Raw genomic sequence first — 20,424 nt, 5'->3', positions numbered from 1 at the left:
ATAGTTCGACCTTTTGTAATGTCAGTGTACTAATTGTAAGATCAGTTTCTAATCAAGTGGGCAAATCACATTATCTCAACCATGTTGAAGGACTTTGGTGTGTAGACGAGAAAGTGTTCTTGTGCTTTGTGGATCATTCACTTCCTTAATTAATACATGAAACCAGACGATTATAATGTATTTTATTTAAGTTAATCATATTGTGTATTATTATTATTATCAATTATTCTTATTCTTAAATTATATCTCTTATAAAGCGCACAATTTTAGTTTTAATTCATATAGTACTTTCCTTGTGTTGTTGTAAAATAACATTGTTATTAATATTAGCATTTTATGTAACTATCATTCCGCATGGTTACATAATTATCCATTAATTTTTTATGTAAGGGTTGGTTATAAAAAGGGCCCACAAGTCTGAAACACGGCCTTCTTTAATAAAAACGATAATAATTTTACTATAAAGGCAAAGAATGTGAATTATATCTTTATGTCATTTACAAGAAAGTAAAAAATGGCATAATTTTGAACTAAGTAAGGTTATTTACAGGAAAATGATTAATATACAAACAATATGGTTATTATTATTGGTAGTTTGCCGAAAACAGGAATGCTTTTATCGGCTGAATCCGCTACAATACCGATTAATGTAACCACTCCTGGAATATACTGATAAGAACAATACAACACAAATACCCAAGGATCTCCTTGATAGTGTAGCAGTTTTATTATAAACTTATTTCGAGTTAAATTAGTAGTGGGAGTCATTGTGATTCGACTATCCAATATTCATTCCAGATTAGCCTATTCGTGCATGAAGTGTAATGCTTGATTGATTGATTTGCTTTATTATACTTCGCCTTTTGTGCCACTGTTAACTAATTTGCGAAGATGGGAATGAATGATGATATGATGAAATTGATGAATGGACATTTATAAACATCCATGTCCAGGCCAGGATTCGAACCCAGGACCCCTGGTGTCGTAGCGCTATGTGCTAACCACTCCGCCACGGAGGCAGGCGTTCGTATGCAATGTATCTCTCTGTGATCAGGGAAAATATGTTCTCAACCTGTGTGTTAGACAACCAAATATAAAGTTCTAGGGGTAGTGCAATTGATAAGTGGAAGACGTATATATATATCACGAATTCAAAAAGAGTAAAAAATGCTATATTGTTGCTCGTTAAGAGACCACGAAGACGAGAAACATTGCGTAATGTATTTCAGCTGTAACGTGTAGTTTGCAGTTGTATTTTTACTTTGCATTCTACTCGTTACAGAAATGTTTGTAACAATAACTAAACGCACGGCCATGAAAATAGGCGGCTGGGCAGAATTACGCTGGTGCCACATATGGGAAAAGGAAGGCGAGAGAGGGACAAAACTCGCTGGTTCCCGCGCACTGTGTGGCAACGTCAACCGGGCTGCGTTGCCTTGTTCGAGCGTCAGACCGACCTCTCTCCGGGGCAGTATTGTGTCATCCCTGACCTTTCGAGCAAATACTGTCAGTTTGTATCACATGGATTACAAAGATCAACTCAACAACGAGACCTTTCATTCTCTTAACTCTCGGAACACACGGGATTGTGTCCGACGTGGTAACAGCGCGAACTTTTACCAGCCGACAATCATGACAGTGCGTTTAGTGAATGCATTTTCTCACCCTGTGTGTCAGACAACCAACCATTTACTGATGTTGTGTGGGAAGTATCACATTCAGGCTAATCGGAACTGAACCTAAGGTCTGAAGAAACCACTGAGTAACGTCCTTCACTTGCGATCGAACCCGGGACCCCTTCATTACAAGGTTACGACGTTACCACTACAAGTCCTAAAAATAGCATCATAATTGCAACAATTAATTATTTTTTATAAACTACTATTGACTGTTCACAACAATCAAAGTAAAAATTTTCAAATCGTGACAACAAACATTAAAAGAATTTAGTATTGTCACCAGTATATTACATCCGACTAAACAAATGTTCTTCCTCTGTTACAAGAAATATATTGTTAGAAATTGGAAAGTAATTTCCTTCAATTTTTAGTAAAAATAAATTCCCGCGAAACTATTTTAAACATAAATGCGACTAATTTAAATACAAATTAAAATTTAATCTTAACTTACGGGTCTGATTAAAAAGATGGTAGCAGTGTTCTGGAAACTTGTCGAGAAGAGAATCCAACAACATGAGCACAACACGATATTGGTGAGCATTGCAACCTTTGAATGCCTGGAATGAGAAATTAAACTAAGAATGTAAATATTCTTACAATAAAGAAAAACTTAATTCTAATAATATATTCAATGCGTAATCAATATAGTATCGAAAACTTTGCAATTCATACTAATATAACCGTTACAAAAATAATAAGGAAATAATAATTAAGCACATGGGTGCAATAACGGTGTAAGTGCAAAGTTGCTATTTTTTAGAAATTGCCAGTTTAAATGTGCTGATAGCAGAGCTACAGTGGAGTGAAAAAGTAAGAGGTATGATTAGAAAGAGACAGTTAAATATTATCAACTAGTCACCATGCAACTAACCAAACACTAAATACAATTTCTGTGTAGTGGAAATCTGATAACTGCGTTTCTGTGAGATTACGATTTACATTTTACAAAATCTGCTCACACAAGGACGAAACCTCCACTCCGATGACTGATTTCGCCACCAAAGTTTACTGGTTTAGGTCCTCGACTGGGCATGTATTTAGTTGTATATTTGTTCGTTACTTTAATTTAACTATAATTTATCCTCCTTGTGGCAATTAATTATCCATATGTGGCAGAAAAGTGAAGCAAAATAAGAAATTACAACACACATTACCACGATTCGACAAGGTGAGAGAAAACCACGCAAATTAAGGAAAATATAACACAAAAATACAAACTGCAAGGAGCAAATAATGTCCACTCCGCTTATAATGAATCCATACGGATTGAGGCAATTGGTTCACTATATCGTAATGATTGATTGATTTGCTTTATTTTACCTCGCTTTTTTGTGCCACTTTTGGCTAATTTGCGAAGATGGGGATGAGTGATGATATGATGAATGGACACTCACAAACATCCATGCGCAGGCCGGGATTCGAACCCGGGACCCCTGGCGTCGTAGCGCAATGTGCAAACCACTCCGCCAGGGGGCGGCTCACTATATCGTAAGATCACTAAAAACCAAAATGTCTTCCCTTAACTTCAACTGAGGTTACAACAGACATGATACAGAAGTAGTTTCATTGACAATATCAAATACAGTAGCTACAGTATCAAACATAAAATCAGCTTTTAGTACACTCTTATTTGACTGTACTCTGAAAAGACAGGTTGTCTGTGATTCCTTAAGGTAAACTGTTCAGTGAACATGTTTTCTACATTCTTCTCTAGAGTCTGTACTATTCTACACCCGATTCGACATTCTTCACACACTCCACAATCTTTAGAATAGCCTTTTGTTTGTTTTGAAGCACCGTTCTCTACTTATAATCACTGGTGTAGTTGTACGCCTTGTACCATTCGCGATTAAAATTATCCGATGTGCTATCTGGTGAGATATTCCGGAACTACTGTATGTGGCATATTATGTTGTGTTCAAGCACTTATATATATACGGCTTAAAGTTAGAGTGGTGTAAGTTATTTTTTAAAAAGAAGACTTAGGCACAGAAACCAGATCTATATAAGTCAATCTGTTAACAAAAAAGTGAAGTAAATCAGAGATTCATTCAACTCTCAACAGATGACAGTGATAAAGGAAACAGCTGTTGTGTTGATCAGCAACTTGCTGTGAGTGAGACTGCTTTTTCTTTTTAAGAAAGCGACTTACACCACTGTAACTTTAACCCGTCCATATATACTTCTTTGTCTGTGGTTCAAGTCGTTCAAAGCATGGGGAATGTGCAAAATATTAACCGTCCAGTACTTATTTATGTAACAGAGACTCGCCCTGCCCAACAAAATGACAGTAAACATTTTGTTTTTAAATTTGTTTCATTAACAAAATCTAACGTAGCACAGTGACTTCTTTGCTGTGTAACAACTTAATAATTATTTTATTTGAAAACACTTGAGACGAAACTATGTGTTAGGCATCTCCTCTGACATGGTGAGTGTTCTACCTAGGTATTTTTGTATGAGCTATTCTATTGTTTCTCCTTAAATTTCATCTTCTTGGAGATTTATAGCCAGCTGAGGAATCTATTAGTCAGTGTTATATATTTACTGCGTGTAATTAGTTATATCGTTATGATAATAACAAAGAAAGTATTAACAACCATGACACTATAATGTGTCGCTTAACTTGTGTACTACTAGTATTTTACATCACTATGATGCAGTTTGTAAAGCGTCCCAATACTATTTATTTTACGACTATGTTATCATTAAAGACTGAGGACAAAGAAACTGATAAATGAAAAATGATTCCAATGTAAATATAATTGACGGGGATGCTTTCAAGGAACATCCTCATCTACTCCCCCTCTCTCTGTAGAATACTATATAGGGTGTCACCGCACAACACCAACAAATTCTCACAGTGTGAAGGACATTAACACTGTGTGAAGAACAACTTTTCTTAGTGCTCAATCAATGAACGGCCGAGAGGGGAAAACGCGGCTGGAGCTGCAAGTTTATTTTCTTCCCGAAAACTACGGTCACTGAGTTGTATTTCAAAATATGAGCGTCAGAATTTATTACAGGGGCAAGGTAGGAATTTTAGAGGAGTGCTGGAAGACAATTATTTTTCAATTACGTTTAAAGATATGAAAGTGACAAAAGACGTAAAACATTGCTTTTCCAATTTAGTGTCGCTATTGAATTCGTTTACATGAAACATCTAACTATCTCGAAACGGTTTTTGCTTACCCAGTTTATTAGTAAGAAAATAGACCAAAATATTTTGAATATTTGTATCATATTAGAACCCGTAAACACATAACGTTACGCTCAAAATTATTCAAATAAGCCAACCACGTCGGCGAGCACACGAGACGCGACCAAAGGCCACGTCGACAGTGCGCGAGTCTGAATATAAGAAGCACTAAAGTACTACAACAATGCTAGAAAATTGGATCAAATTCGTTCATAGTTTCCATGGCTTCGATTTAACCTTACGTCTTCCGATGCACTGGATCGTGGATATGAAAAATAGGTGAGCGCATTTTGTTAGCAATATACCTATTCCTGTTGAAATAATCAACAGTCGGCATGTATCGGACGTTATAAGTCAAGCTTTATGTCAAAATTAATATTTCTGCAGTGTTCGGATTGAAGAAATTGTAGATGAAGGCGAAATTTCAGATATTATTTTTCCCATACAGTAGCAACAATGTGTACTCTTTATGGTTCTTTTTTACGAGTAGAAGGTGAAATTCATTTTTTTTAAAAAAAAACAATTTTATGTAGTGTAACTTGAAGTTTCAGGAAGTCCATTCTTTTCACGAAGTTTTAACATGTCAGTAATACAATTTTCACCTTGTGATCTTAAAATGTATTTTTAATACTAAACATTATTGATGAATAATAAAAAAAACAATTAATGTATTTTTTGAATTAAGTTTTTGGAATATAAAAACCTGTAGTTCTATTCTGGTTCTTTGTCAGAAGAACATAAAAGTTTGATTAACACTCAATTTTTTGATCGCACTTTTACTTAGGTTATTGTGTTAACTGAAATTGACCTTTGTTATCGACAATAAAAATAATAAGTGGTCTTTTATTTCTAATTTGAAATGAATGTTGACACTATTTGTCATACAACTACACCCTTATAGGATTTTTATGACGTAATTTGGATGATCATTAAAACACAATGCTGTCAAAAATCAAAAAGCATAATCGGTTATATTTACAAGCAACTAAAATAGAATGGAACAAAATATGGTAAATCTACTACAGTGCCTCCGGATGAATCCTCCTTCCCCCATCCGCCTAGCTCTAGGAATGATACGAGAAATCTAAGATATCAAGGCGCTGTATATTTTAACACGAGAAAACTGGCCATGTTCTGACAAATACTGAAAATTCCCTCCTTGGGTCGAATCTGACTACCCTTGGAAACCGAAAGAAGAAAAAATTCCGAAATGAAAACACAGGCAAAACTTTCCCTGACTTACCACTTCACCACTCTGAACAACTTTTTTTAAAAAAATAATAACTACATCGAATATTACGAACGAAATCAAATCAAATCGCAAACGTTTCTGGTCAGTCATTAACTCAAGGAGACAAAATCCTTGAATATCTTACAAAGTTAAACAGTACACGCAGAGGGCTCTAACAGACCTAATCTTTTAAACTCTTTTTTTCTCCAAAAGTACAGTCACACATACACCGGATTCTTCTCTTCCAAAGCTCATTCCAGTTTGCTGTCACTCTCTAACATCTAGAGAGTGACACGTCTCCAGAAGAAGTGCAATATATCCTACCTTCATTGTCTGAAAATTGTGCAAATGGTCCCGATGAAGTCACTTCTATTTTCCTCAAAAATACTGCTTCTTCTCTCGCTTGTTGTTATTTTCTACTAGCTGATTGCCCGGCGTTGACCGGGTATTTATTTATCCCAATCTTCTATTAGACAGGAAAATAATGAATTCTAACTAGTGTTGCTTGCTCAAGGGTGGGTACACCAAAGAATTTAGCGATTCCGAAAACTATGGATTCGACACTAATGAAGGTCATTTTGGGCATTTTTATTTTTCACCCCCCTCTCATCCCCATGCCGATAGGTGATGAACTTTAGAGTTGAACGGTATTCGTAGTGTCACTATTCATCTTAGCGACCCCGCAAACTATGGATTCCACACTAATATCGGTCGTTTTCGATTAGTTTTACACGTCACCCTATTCCCACCCCCACTCCTAGGGGTGCCAGGGGTTTGAACGGCATTCGTAGTGCCGCTATTCATCTTAGCAACCCAGAAAACTATGGATTCCGCAATAATATCGGTCGTTTTCGATTATTTTTACATGTCACTTCTTCCCACCCCTAGGGGTGCTAGGGGACTTTTACCCCCACAGTATTTCTTTCCAGATTTCAAGTGATATGTGTACCAAGTTTGCTTGAAATTGCTCCAGGCGTTACACACACACACACACACACATACATCCATATATATATATATATATATATATATATATATATATATATATATATAAAATTATTATTATTATTATTATATTATTAGTACATTCCAATGTAAAAAGGCTAATGCTCTATTTGAAATCCTTTGATAAATAAATAAATAATTGGTTAAATTTTCGTTATGACAATGATGTTTAATTCAAATAGTGTAATAGTGTAATTCAAATAATTCGGGTTCAGGATTAATTACCATATCCAGTAAATATTTACGATAAATAACGTTAATTTTTATATTTTAAAATAAAATATTTTCTTTGCTTTTAATTTCTTAAATTAATTAAGCTTCTCTTAAAATTCTCTGATTTCTAATGGTAAAGTTTTAGTTTCTAACTGCAAAGAACTTCCTTGTGGTACATAGTAAATATTGCTCTGTGCGCTCCATCTAGTGTTCAACTATTAAAAAATTGTTTTTTCCTTGTATAGAATGTCAAAGATACACGTAGAAAGTTCAATAGTGTCAAAAATTGAATGACAATGTATTTATAAGAGACCACTGCTCTACAAACTTCAATCTTTTGTTTCTGAAAGGCTATAAGAGCTAACTAAGATAGGAAAATATAAAAAGTTATAGATCCATATCTTTGATATTTTCGAAAGTACAGGGATGCAAGATGTGCGAATTTGACTCATTTTCAACATCATGTTAGCTTTAAATTGCAATATTTCGGCAATTATGGCACCTACAAAAGTGATTCAGACGTCGTTGGAAAGATTTTGAAGGGCTCTTTCACACATGATACTACATGCTTATGCCAGTGAAAGGAAATAATTGAAGGTGGTCAGCGGCGGCGATTAGGGGGGCGAGGGGGGCAGTTGCCTCCTACTTGTCACCACTGTTAGCCCTTGCACTATGATAAACCTTATCTACAAAGGGAAATATACTGTCTTTGGCCCATTCTAGTTTTGGCATCTTGCCCCCCCTGTTTTGGAACCCAATCACCGCCACTGAAGGTGGAGTAAAGACAACTTTGATAGCCATTTTCTCAAAGAGAGATATTTTAGTATCTTTCAAAATAATATGTGTCATGCACACATTATGACTCAATAAGTGTACAAAATTTTTAAATGGAAAATTTTAAATTTTTGTTCTAACAACGATCTTTCCAGGACCGATCCTCTACGCTAGAGTACGTTATGACAACGATGTTTCCACGAGAGATCCTGGATGCTAGAGTTCTTTATGACAACGATGTTTCCACGAGAGTTCCTGGACGCTAGAGTTCGTTATAATAACGATGTTTGCACGAGAAAACCTGGACGCCAGAGTTCGTTATGACAACGATTTTTCCAGGAGAAATTCTGGACGCCAGAGTTCATTATGACAACGATGTTTCCACGAGACATCCTGGATGCTAGAGTTCTTTATGACAACGATGTTTCCACAAAAGACCTTGGACGGCAGAGTTCGTTATGACAACGATGTTTCCACGAGAGATCCTGGACGCCAGAGTTCGTTATGACAACGATGTTTCTACGAGAGATCCTGGACGCCAGACTTCGTTATGACAACGATGTTTCCACGAGACATCCTGGACGACAGAGTTCGTTATGACAACGATGTTTCCACGAGAGATCCTGCATGCCATAGTTCGTCCTGAGAAGGACGTTTCCAGGAGCAATCCGGGATGCTAGAGGTCGTTTAATTTTTATAGCAAGTAATCCATGACGCTCTATTAAGAATGTCGTGTTTCCCATTATGTTAGTCTCAATACAATATATCTAGTGCAATAAAATAACATTAAAATACGCAGATTTTAGTTCATTGCAGAATTTTTATTTCCCTCGATATTATCATTGGATATATTCAAGAACAAAGAATGTTAATTATCGGAAATACACATTAGTAGACTTATCCTCAATACTACAAGTTTAATATGCAAGTGAAATTCTCGTGAGTTCTTATAGGTTTATTATTGTGAGTTTTTAGGAATAGGGTTAGTTCAAAGTCAAACATGACAATTCAGGGCAAACCTATGGAAAGATACTATAGGGAGGGTCTCTGTAGGAGAATGGGACCAAATCATCACAAAACCGAAATATAGACAAGAGCATAGGTCACCTCCTGTGTATACACAATGCGGCAATTTGAAATCGGGACTGTGTATTTGTGTGTGTCTACTCAAATATTGAGAATGATGTTGCTTGTGCGAAAAGGCTGCATTTATATATACAGCGTGAGCACAAAAACACTCCCTGGTTTTGAAAGGGTATAACTTTAATACCAAAAGTAGTATTCTACAGAAATGCTCACAGTAGTTGTAAAAACTCATAAAGTTTTCGTGGTGTTCATTGGAATTACAAATGCTCAATGTGCGCGCCACCTGTTACGCGGGAAACATCGAGACGATAATCCAGCTCCAACCACACCTTCTCAAGCGTATCCGGTGTAATGAAGTTGACAGCTGTACTGATGCGTTCCTGAAGATGATTCAAGGTTGTGGGTAGTGGAGGTACATAGACCTGGTCCTTCACGAACCCCCAAAGGTTTGGTTTGGTTTGAGTTGGTGTTTTAAGTCCACTTTATGCACAGTAAGTCTAATCGGGACTGGACCTACAGTTTAAGGTGGGATCCGAACCACTTGTGCCTCCACCGGGTATCGAACCCGGGACCCCTTGATTACAAGGCAATGGCGATACCACTGTGCCATGGGGGAGGCCACGAACCCCCAAAGGAAAAAGTCACAAACTGTCATGTCCGGTGATCGTGGGGACCACTTGCATAGATTTTGATCATTGGGTCCAGCTCGTCCTATCCAACGGTGTGGGAGGTTGTCATTCAGAAAGCTGCGTACAGATTGATGCAGTGTGGGGGCGCTCCATCTTGTTGTAGAATGTAGTCACCTCTCTCTGCAGCAAGTTGAGGAAGTCACGTAGCATTGTAGCATTGTTAAGTAGCGCCTCAAAGAAGAACGGACCGTACACTCGACGCTCTGACACTGCACAAAAAACATTCACCTTGGGTGAGTCACGTTCCACATCAAGAGTGGCATGCGGATGCTCGCTTCCCCAGATCCTAACATTATGCCTGTTCACTTTTCCACTCAAGTGGAAGGTCACCTCATCACTAAAAATTATCTTTGTCAGAAAGGTTTCATCGTCCTTCATTAAAGTGTGGATAGTCTCGCAAAACTCAAGTCGCTTTACCTTGTCTTGTGGATATAACTTTTGAACCAATTGCAGCCGGTACGGGTGAAAACGCAAACGCTTCCGTAAAATCTTGCTTACGGTAGTTTGTGGCACCTGCAGCTGCCTGCTGGCTTGGCGTGTTGATTTTCTGGGACTGCGTACAAAGGCTTCTCGCACATGCTCCACAATTTCCTCAGAGATGGACGGTCGGCGAGAATGTTCTTTTCTTTGATCACAAATGCATCCTCTCTCAACAAATGTTTTATGCCACTGCAGAATGGATTTGTGTGTAGGTGGATCAACATTAAACGTCCATTTAAATGCATGCTGCACTCTCACAACACTGCTTGTTTTGGCAAATTCTAACACGCACCAGCTTCTTTTCTGTGGAGAGAACGCCATTTTCGATGGTTGAGGTAACTGAGCTTTGGATATCAATTTTATCAAAATATTCAAACTTCGATGTAGTCAAAAGCATTGTGTACAGTCCGTTGCCAGAGATGTGGAAGATGAGGGCACTTACTCCCCCCAAAATTTAATATTATTTCTGTTAACCTCCTGGAACCTGATGAGCAAAGTAACGAGTAATTTTTATGACTGGAAATGTAAATTATTTATCAAAATAGTCCTGGATGATATTTTTATGAGCTTGAATACTTTTTGCCCCCCCCCCAAAGTTAAGCTTCAAGTTCTATTCCGAAATCTGTATGTTATTACCATTAACCCCTTCCACTTTGAATGAAAGAAAATCTACAACAAAAATGGCACGTGTCAATTTGTTTCCTTGTAATATTGTGATATGAACTGGCCTGGCAAATATCCCAGAAAAAAAATTGTTCAGTGCCCGTTGCTGATTTCAGAGATATTTAGAAATCAAATTTTGAATAATATTGGCCAAAATGGAAGGAAGGTGGGATATTTCCCGGAGTGGCATGCTCATTTAATGTACCACTAAATACCACATAAAATATACCGCCACTGAGACAGACTCCAACCGAATAGGTTTGATTGATTGATTGATTTGTTTTATTTTACTTTGTTTTGTGCCACTTTTGGCTGATTTGCGAATATGGGGATGGGCGATGATGTGATGAAATTGATGAATGGACACTCACAAACACACACACATCATCTTTCTTGTTCAAGTGTTTACATGTCCCTATCCAATCAAGCACTCGCACTGATCAAGGAAAAACGGAGTGAAATTACGGCAACAGTGTTTGCTAAATCTACACCACGGAGTACATTGCGACGATACCCACTTCAAAAACCATAAATATAACCACTACATTCTGAAGGTACGAAATGTTTTCACTCTTTCACATAGTATTTTAGATATTCGCGGCTACACACTGGAGTCGTCGTTTCACAACAAAATCTTCCTTACTAGTCACAAAAGGAAAAAAAGCACCGATATTGACAAAACTACCACTTCAGCGCCATCTGCATTCAGGATTTTGAACATGACGGAGACCTCATATTTTCTGCTATTTACTTAAATAGCTTTAATCGTAACAAAATTATAGGTATTCCAGGTTCTAGTGAAAAAATAATATTTCATATCAGAAAATTTCTTTCTTACCGAATCTATATTAGTGGTATGGTTGTGTTTGGGAATTTGGGCCTATTCTTTAAGGGGGTTCTAAAGCCATGTTAAATAGATTTTGCATAATTTTGATACCTTTTGTTACTAATCTATATAATGAACAATTTGAATTGGAAGTTTTAATAACCCTGCGAAAATAAAGAGCATATTACTTTAAACTTACGTCGTTTTTGCATGTTTGAAATACAAAAAAGCAATTTAATTTACACATTTTAGTAATTATATTATTTGTAATAATTATACAAGTTTATATATTAATCTTGACACTGACATTCTTTCATTGATACTGGATTTTGATAATGAAACTAAACTTAAAATTTAAAAAGAGCCTCAATTCGAAATTTTGTAATTTTGCATTGTTGATACAGTGCAGTGTTCCAAATTGTCATACTTGGCTAAATAATTTAATATCGTATTAAAATACGAATGTTCACATCTCTTCGTAAAATCTTTAATCAAACAATATGAAACACGAACGTTTACATAGTGATTGTGTTGGTAGTTGTTTTACTCAAAGTAATCTTATGATACATCATTAGCCTCTGAACATTCACTACTTAAAGAAGGTGACAAGCAGTACAGTAGCCATCAGTATGAGATAATTTTCCGGGCTTCTCGTTTTTAGACATGTATGTTAATTGACGACACCTTGACATGTCAAAGTGGTAGCTCATTGAAATGCAGGAGAAAAAACAGCCACTGTAAAGGTCTTCCAGCATGTTTCTTGAAGAATTTTATGAGTTCCCCTCGAGATCCGACATTAACATTATACGAGGGACGTTCATAAAGTAATAATTTTTGCTCTTTATTTGCAAAGCTTGTATCGATAATTTCTACTGTGGGGAAGCCTTTGGTCCTTAAACTATCGGATTGGCGGCACACCTTGCGCACGTGGTAGTTCTGCAGAACACCGCTAGAGGGCCAGAAAATCAAAATGGTGCAGCCCGTGGAGCCAGCTGAAGTTCGAGGTGTGATTCTCCTTTTGTTGTTGAAAGGAAAAATTGCAAACGAAATCCACGATAAACTTGTGGCGGTATACGGAGAGAATGCTCCATCATATGGCACAGTGGTAAGGTGACGTATAAAGTTTGAGTGTGGTGCAAGAAGTCTGCAAGATGAAGAATGTAGCGGGCGGCCTTTTCTCTTGAAGATACCCGAAATTGTGAAGAAAGTGGAGCTCCTTGTGCTCGAAGACCGTCGTATTACCATTGCAGACATCGTAAGGGAGGTGAACATTAGTTAGGGTCAGTATTTAACAGAATACATAACGCAATGCTGACGAAAGAAGTGCAGCTTCTCCACAACAATGCTCCTCTCTCATTTTGCTCAGCAGACGGTGACTCATACTGCAACTTTGGGTTTTGAATTCTCCCTTACCCTCCTTATTTCCCAGACCTCGCACACAGCGACTTTTTCTTCTATCCAGAAATGAAGAAGCCCCTGCGTGGGAGGCATTTAGATTACGATAATGACGTCATTTCTACAGCAAGACACAGAACTTCTACAACAAAGGCATCCGCAAGTTGGTACACCGATGGGAAAAGTGTGTCACTCTGGGTGGAGTTTATGTGAAGAAAGACTGATTCATTGACATAAACTCGAGGGCGTTACTTCATTCTATCTTGGCAATAATTATTATTTTATGAACGTCCCTCGCAGTTCCATCGCAACCAACAGCCCTTAGATCTACCGAGACCACAGTATGTCACCCCATTTCATAGCTTTACGATTTGGCAACACAATATCACATGGTATGACGTCACGCTACGTAATCTCCAGGCTTCGTGTCCAAGCCAGGAGAATCGCTCCCCCACTTGGTCTCCGGTAGCCAAGATACACACATACACTGGGGGAAAGCTCCATTGCAGTTAAGTATTTCAAATAAACCATGAATTAATTAATTAATAACGTAAACCGCTTTAGTAAGCTTATCAGCCATTAGGGCTAAAACTAACATAACTAATTTGGGGTCTATTATTTTATTTTTTTGAAAACTAAACTTTCATAGATTTGCATGGCCGATAACAGTACGGGTATTAATGCAAGACTTAATATCGATGTACTTTAACATACACAGGGGGGAACACTAAATCTAGGTGCCAATTGTTCAAGGTTATTTACTGGAATGAGGTTATAATTGTTGTTATTAGTTATTCTATTTACTGTTAATACGTTGATTCTAATAAAATTAAAGAATGAAAAGATAGCTTTGGTTATAATTTATGCTTTATTGATAAAGTCTGTTGCTCTCACTACTAAGTAAGTAGTTACATGGCTCAAGGAAAATGGGGGCCCAGTATAACTTTCCATTGCGTGGTAAGACGTTCGCTCGTAAGTTGCTTCATCTGTAGAAGTAAATTACGTGGGGAGGTCATAACAGAGAGGTTCGAATCATCTTTCCGATTCCCTATTTTTAGTTACTTGCCCTTTTTTTCATTTTCAAAGATAACCCTGACACTTTTGTGATATTCTTCAATTATATGAATAATTTAAAGTAAGGAACCCTGGGAATTGAAGAACGCATATACACTTCTTCCAACTTTTCTTGCCACTTCACAAATGAATCGATTTGCTGGTTATTTGCTCCTCCTTTCCTTTCAATTCTGGTCGAGCAATCCTGTAGCATCTCATCACATCACCATATGAAGGTAAAGTCCTGGAAGTGAAGGCACAAGGAGTTCAAAGAGAGAGATTCTTAACTCGAACTTGTGTGGCTTCTTGCACGAACACATGATTTTGCCCTCCCCCCGACACAAACATCCTAATTCGTTCTCAACACAAACACTTCTGAATATTGAATCTTCGATTTCGAAACTAGATAGTATCTAATTATAATCTAATTTAATATAATTCATTTTATGTCATAATAAGAACCTCTCTTTATAAATTAAATTACGTAGGACTGCAACAAAGTGCACGTGACAACATTCACGTGACAATATTTAGCCCAACTGTTCAACTACTTCAACCCTTCGCTCCTGCAGTACCAAGCAAGCGAACAATCTGGACGGAGATTCCAGACTTTCGGGCTATATTTGTAAGTATATATACGAGGGCTATTTCTTTTTCAACCTCCGATGGCGCCGCCAAGTGGCCAGTGAAGCGCTAGGAAGCGGGGCGTCACGCAGCGTGATTGGCGTCTCCCCTGTCACTACCACCACCACTGCCAAGACCAACGCTTCCGTTGAAGCTGATCGACGGGCGCGCAGAAATACCTGCTGCAATCGACTGTCCGCTAAGTGCGAAGTGTGTTACTGGTTGTGGACCCTGGGACCACAATCAATGCGGCTGCATACTGTGAGACATTGGGCAGACTACGCAGAGCCATCCAGAGTAAACGGAGAGGCATGCTGTCTTCAAGCATTGTATTGCTTCATGACACTGCCCGACCGCATGTTGCTGCGTCAACCCAAGATCTTCTTCAACGATACCACTGGGAAGTATTTGATCACTCTCCCTACAGCCCAGTCCTGGCGCTGAGTGACTTCCACCTTTTCCCGGCAATGAAGATGGGGTTGGGAAGACGGCGCTTCCACACCAATGAGAAGGTTCGTGACACCGTGCAGGCCTGGCTCAACAGACAGGCGGCACCTTTTTTTGCAGAAGGTATAGGAAATCTGGTGCATCGGTACGATAAATGTCTGAATCTTCTTGGTGATTACGTTGAAAAGTAGATTATACAGAGTGGCCCACATAAAAGTAGCCCGGCGTGGTAATACCGGATACCGGCCAAAATAAAGGTAGGAAAGATTAGGAAATGTGAACACTGGCTTACCTGCATGTTACATGAGATGCTGAAAGTGGCCCCCGTTAACGTCGAGACACTTTTGTGCACGTCGCAGCATACTGGCTGACACAGCCTGTAGATCTTCACTAGTGATGCTCCAGATGGTGTTGGTAATGTTTTTCTGCAGTTCAGCCAGGGTATGGGGATTATTTGCATACACCTTCTGCTTTAAGCATCCCCAGAGATAAAAATCACAGGAGGAGAAATCCGCGGATGAAGGGCCACAACCCCTTGCTTACTGTGCGCTCTTCTGTAAAAGTCCATTCACCAATGCCAGGGATTCGTTCGAAGTGTGGCTCCATCTTGTTGGAAGTAGGAGTATAGTCTTTCTTCTGGTGTCAGTTCGTCGTAAAACGTTTGCAAGAAGACACGATAAACTGCACTATTCACTGATGATTTAAAGAACACTGGACCCACTATACGTGTTTCTGAAACTCACACCAAACACCAATTTTTTGGTCATGGAGGGGTGTTTCGTGCAGGTTATGTGGATTCTCAGCAGACCAGTACCGCGTATTCTGCGCATTCACGTAACCCGATAAATGTAACCACGCATCGTCGGACATAAAGTACAGCAGAGGGTCCGAACGTCAGTCCGCAATCATTGTCAATAACCAATTACAGCACGCAACCCGTTTAGCTGTGTCCTGTTCCTTCAGTTCCTGGACACATGTTACTCGGTATGGCTTCAGTTTCAGAGACTTCAGCACACCCTGACACGTTGTTCGTGACACATCGACCTGCTAGGATGGTTTTCGGGTAGACTTTCTCGGGCTTCGTGTTATCCGCTGCTGAATACATACAATTATTAGCTTGTCTCTGGTATTACCCGCCCGGGTTACTTTTATGTGGGCCACCTGGTACGTGTACGTAACTTTTGTCAATAAACCCATTTTGCTATTCACTGTGGTTTTGATTTCATGTCCTATCGGAGGTTGAAAAACAAATAGCCCTCGTACATATATAGACTAAGAAATGATTATCCTAATTGCACATGTCCAATTTTTGTGAAATAATAAATATTCAAGACGAAAAAGAGGTTTTTATTTTAAGTAGTGGAGTTTACGAATATATAGTGAATATATAGTTTACTATAAAAATAGTATAAATTAGTTGACTCCACATTCAATTTAGCTCTTCTCTAAATAAAAGCATCTCCAAAATTGCTATAGGACGATAGAAGGTTATTATGTAAAATATAACATTTAACTTTTCTTGAGAATAAGTTTTACGCTGCGATATACCGCTATTGTACTGTGCTGCCACCTAACGAAGCATTAGGCAAACTACATTCTATTTTCTCGTCACTACTTTGGAGCTCAATCAAGGCATCTAAGTGGAGCGTTTGTACACCATCTACTTCGCGCAGAATCCTTGTTAACTCTAGCTGTATGAATTGTGATTTTGATTGTCACAATGGTTGTTGGAGTGTATTAAATGTGATAATTGACAATAATAATAATTCCATAATAGTATTTGGAAAAGTATTAGCATTCATCCGGATCTTGCTTTATTCCGCACGTTTGAGATGAATGGAAAATAACTTATCATTCTCTTCTATTCTGTTGATTATCACGATTCACTATTTTTACATTCATAAATTGGATCGAAATGATTAAAATTGATATATTTGATTCTAATTACATATTTATTTATAAGCAAAAATTTTCCATAAGCAATGTAATAGCAATTGCACTTTGAAATTGTTTGTATTAAAGGAACGAACGGGAATATTTAGGATCCAAAGTTGTTCCAGATTTAGTAATGTTTTTGTTTTTTTTAATACAGGAAAATCATTAAAAAGTTTCTGGAAATCCAGAACTATACTTAAAGCTTTTATTTCTTTCCAATACTATTATCTAAATGGAATACCTACGTAATTTAGTGAATAACATTCATAATGACTATACACTGAATCCTTTTCCACTGTACTATGCTGCCACCTAACGAGCCATGCAAGAAACTAGGGATCTATTTTCTCGGTATCACTTTGGCACTCAATCAAGATAGCCAGGATATGCGCACATTGTGAACTGTTCGACTGACAACACCGAACGAACTCTTTGGTCAATTCTTAGTCTTGATATTTCCTTTATCTAACGATGTAACAAATGTGAAAGGATTTCCCAAATCGCTGGAAGTTGGTTTAAATTGATTTACATGGCTTGAGGCTTAAACTTAGTTTCACACGAGAATACGCTGGTCAGTTGCACTTTATCTGAATGAATTTCCAGTTTCTTTCTTTGCCCAATATCAGAGGACTATTGCTTTATTTCTAACGTTTTTTTTATATATCTGCAAAAGTAATGTGGATGATCATTAATCCAGTAGCAAAACCAGGCGATATGAAAATCTACTTCACCTGATTAGATAAATTCCTTTAAGGAAACTTTTCTAACATGTATTTTCATACTATACTAATCTTACCTTGATTATGTCCGCCGGCTTTATGTCCTTTTACTGGATTTAAATCTTATTAGTTAAGAATCTTCTGGAGTTTGAATTATTGCATATTAGTTATGTTACACTGTTTTGGTTAATCGCGACCAGTAGCGGCGATTGGGTTCCAAAACTGGGGGGGGGGAGGGAGGACAGTTTGCTTTCTTTTGTAGACGAGGCCGCAGGCGGGGGCAAAGTATCAAAAAGTGGGGGGTGCAACTGCCCACATGGCCCCTTAATCGCGACCACTGATCGCGACAATGAGAATGAAATATGAATGTTTGAAGGAAAGATTGAACAAAGTAAATCCGTATTATACCTTAAAACACCAGGTGTCAACCTGAATGGAAGAATTCTACGAAAGGTACGAAATATGTATTTTTAAAAATGTATATTATTTTGTAAACCTTATGATGATTGGAGATATATTACATACATGGAGAACGAACACAATCCTTATTCATTAACGAGGATTCGAACCTGAGACCCGTGGCTGTGTAGAGCGTTAAACAAACCACTCTGCCACGGAGGTTGTCCACAGAAATGAGTAGGAATCAGGAACCACGTCTAACGTTCCACGAGAGACAGCAACTTTGTCATAGATATCGACTATGAACTATCTCGGCAAGTTAAATCAGAATTTTAAAATCACCTACTACAGCTAACTTACCAGTACTGAAAACAGGAAAGTACAATAAAACGAAACCCTATTTGCAAACTCTTTGTTACTAAAACTCATTAGGGGTGTGAGGGGTGCTCCTTCCACGTAGTGCACCCAATAGTCAACCTCACTTCCACATAGTACGCCATGGACTGCAGACTAACGAGGCTCTGGCGACTGGTCCCATTGCCAGTATAATTCTGTCTCGTCCTGTGTTTTGTCCTTATTTGTGCTGAGCGCCCTTTTTAGCCTCAGCTTTTAACCAAGGTAAGGAAATTTTAGTTTTCATACACGCTTTTATTTTTGTTATGATAAGGGGCTGGAATTATAGTGCGACGGGTGCAAAATAGCCTCAGTGCTGACGCACCAAATTTTTTTAATTAAATTTCAAATTCAAAACTCATTTGCTTTTCTGTATATTGCGTACTTTTGTTATGTATTTGTGTATTGATATGTTTTACATATATCTTTAACTTTTCTTACAGCGTATGTTATATTTTCGTGTGTTTTTCTTTTCTTTCGTATTTTAATGTTTTTTGTTTTTTATATATTTCGCTAACAATAGCTATTGTAATTAATTTGTAAAATCTGAAGTAGAGATGATTAAGTGGAAGAAAAGGCTTGAGCCTCAACTTCGTCATCCAAAACAAGAAGTAAATAAATTAAATAAATATGTTCTCTTCCTCCCCAGGCAAGGAAATTTATTTCTTTTCACTTTGTAATGAATTGTCGACACGTCACCTGTTGTCACCTAACACCAGGTAACCTAAAATCTAGGCTCAATCAGAAATTACCTTCACTGAGAGCGAAACGTTCGGAACTGAAAAATATACTAAGTTCTAGATTAGTGGAAGGTAAGGTTTATCAACCTTATGATCACTAAAAGACCACATGGTGATTACAACCAGTGAAGGTGAAATCAAGCCATTTCAAGGGTTTTCATTTTCTTCTAATTAGGAACCATCCAATTTGCCTCCACCTATGTAATTAATTTCTGCTTTCCGAAGCAAGAGAAGATCAAAGCAGGAAGAAGATCATTAATACCGCTGAAATCGTTCTGAAGAGTCTATCTGAAAGCGACTGACCGCATCTTGCAATAAAACTCCAATATTCCACCGCGCGCACACAAGCCAAACATCACGATACGTATCATTGCCTCAAGAAAAATAAGATCCTGTTTGTACGTAAGCCAAGTTATACGCTAGTGCGAATCAAACGCTGCCGACAACAGTTTCTTCGGCCTCTTAACAGCTCGCACAACGAAGCTGTTCAAACCCCTTTAGATTAAGCACATCAACGATGCATCTTCCTCGTCAGCTTCCAGCCAAGCAGCCGTGTCACCAGCCTGAGGAACAATGGCAGTGATGAGTGGGACGCCGGCGGAATCGACTCCTCGATCCCCGCTATATTGGCTTCACTGGTCCTTCTCGCTGGGCGCTAATTTTACTGCACTAGTTGGCACGGATTATTCCGACTGGAGCCGAAGGGAGCCGAGAAAGCTAGCTAACCTTTTATGGCAAGTGGAGATGGTTGCGGGAACTGTTCAGGGGAACACTGAGTCACAACAAGAGATGATGATCAAAGAAGAAAAATGTGCGAGATCCGAACAGGTTATGCAACTTTTGAACGGGTTAAGCTGGGAGCGGGCTAACGAGG

At 38.2% G+C, this 20,424-nt stretch overlaps 1 protein-coding gene and 1 long non-coding RNA gene across 2 annotated transcripts in view; one reads left to right on the top strand and one right to left on the bottom strand.

The window, feature by feature from the left end:
- LOC145999204 (meiosis inhibitor protein 1-like) overlaps positions 1-20,424 on the bottom strand; it is a 242,625-nt gene that overhangs the window by 163,317 nt on the left and 58,884 nt on the right. The window contains exon 5 of the mRNA XM_083136137.1: positions 2,131-2,236. Within this exon, the coding sequence (XP_082992263.1) occupies positions 2,131-2,236 (106 nt within the window). The remainder of the gene's footprint in view (positions 1-2,130; positions 2,237-20,424) is intronic.
- LOC145999453 (uncharacterized) lies at positions 5,115-8,911 on the top strand. Its single transcript, XR_014443391.1, has 2 exons — positions 5,115-5,157; positions 8,257-8,911. It is a non-coding gene; the product is annotated as an uncharacterized LOC145999453 (long non-coding RNA).

The sequence above is a fragment of the Lepisma saccharinum genome, chromosome 15 (genome assembly GCF_977018435.1).
Source record: "Lepisma saccharinum chromosome 15, izLepSacc3.1, whole genome shotgun sequence".
In the NCBI taxonomy this organism is placed as follows: Eukaryota; Metazoa; Arthropoda; class Insecta; order Zygentoma; family Lepismatidae; genus Lepisma; species Lepisma saccharinum.
This window is presented reverse-complemented; position numbering and strand designations above follow the sequence as displayed.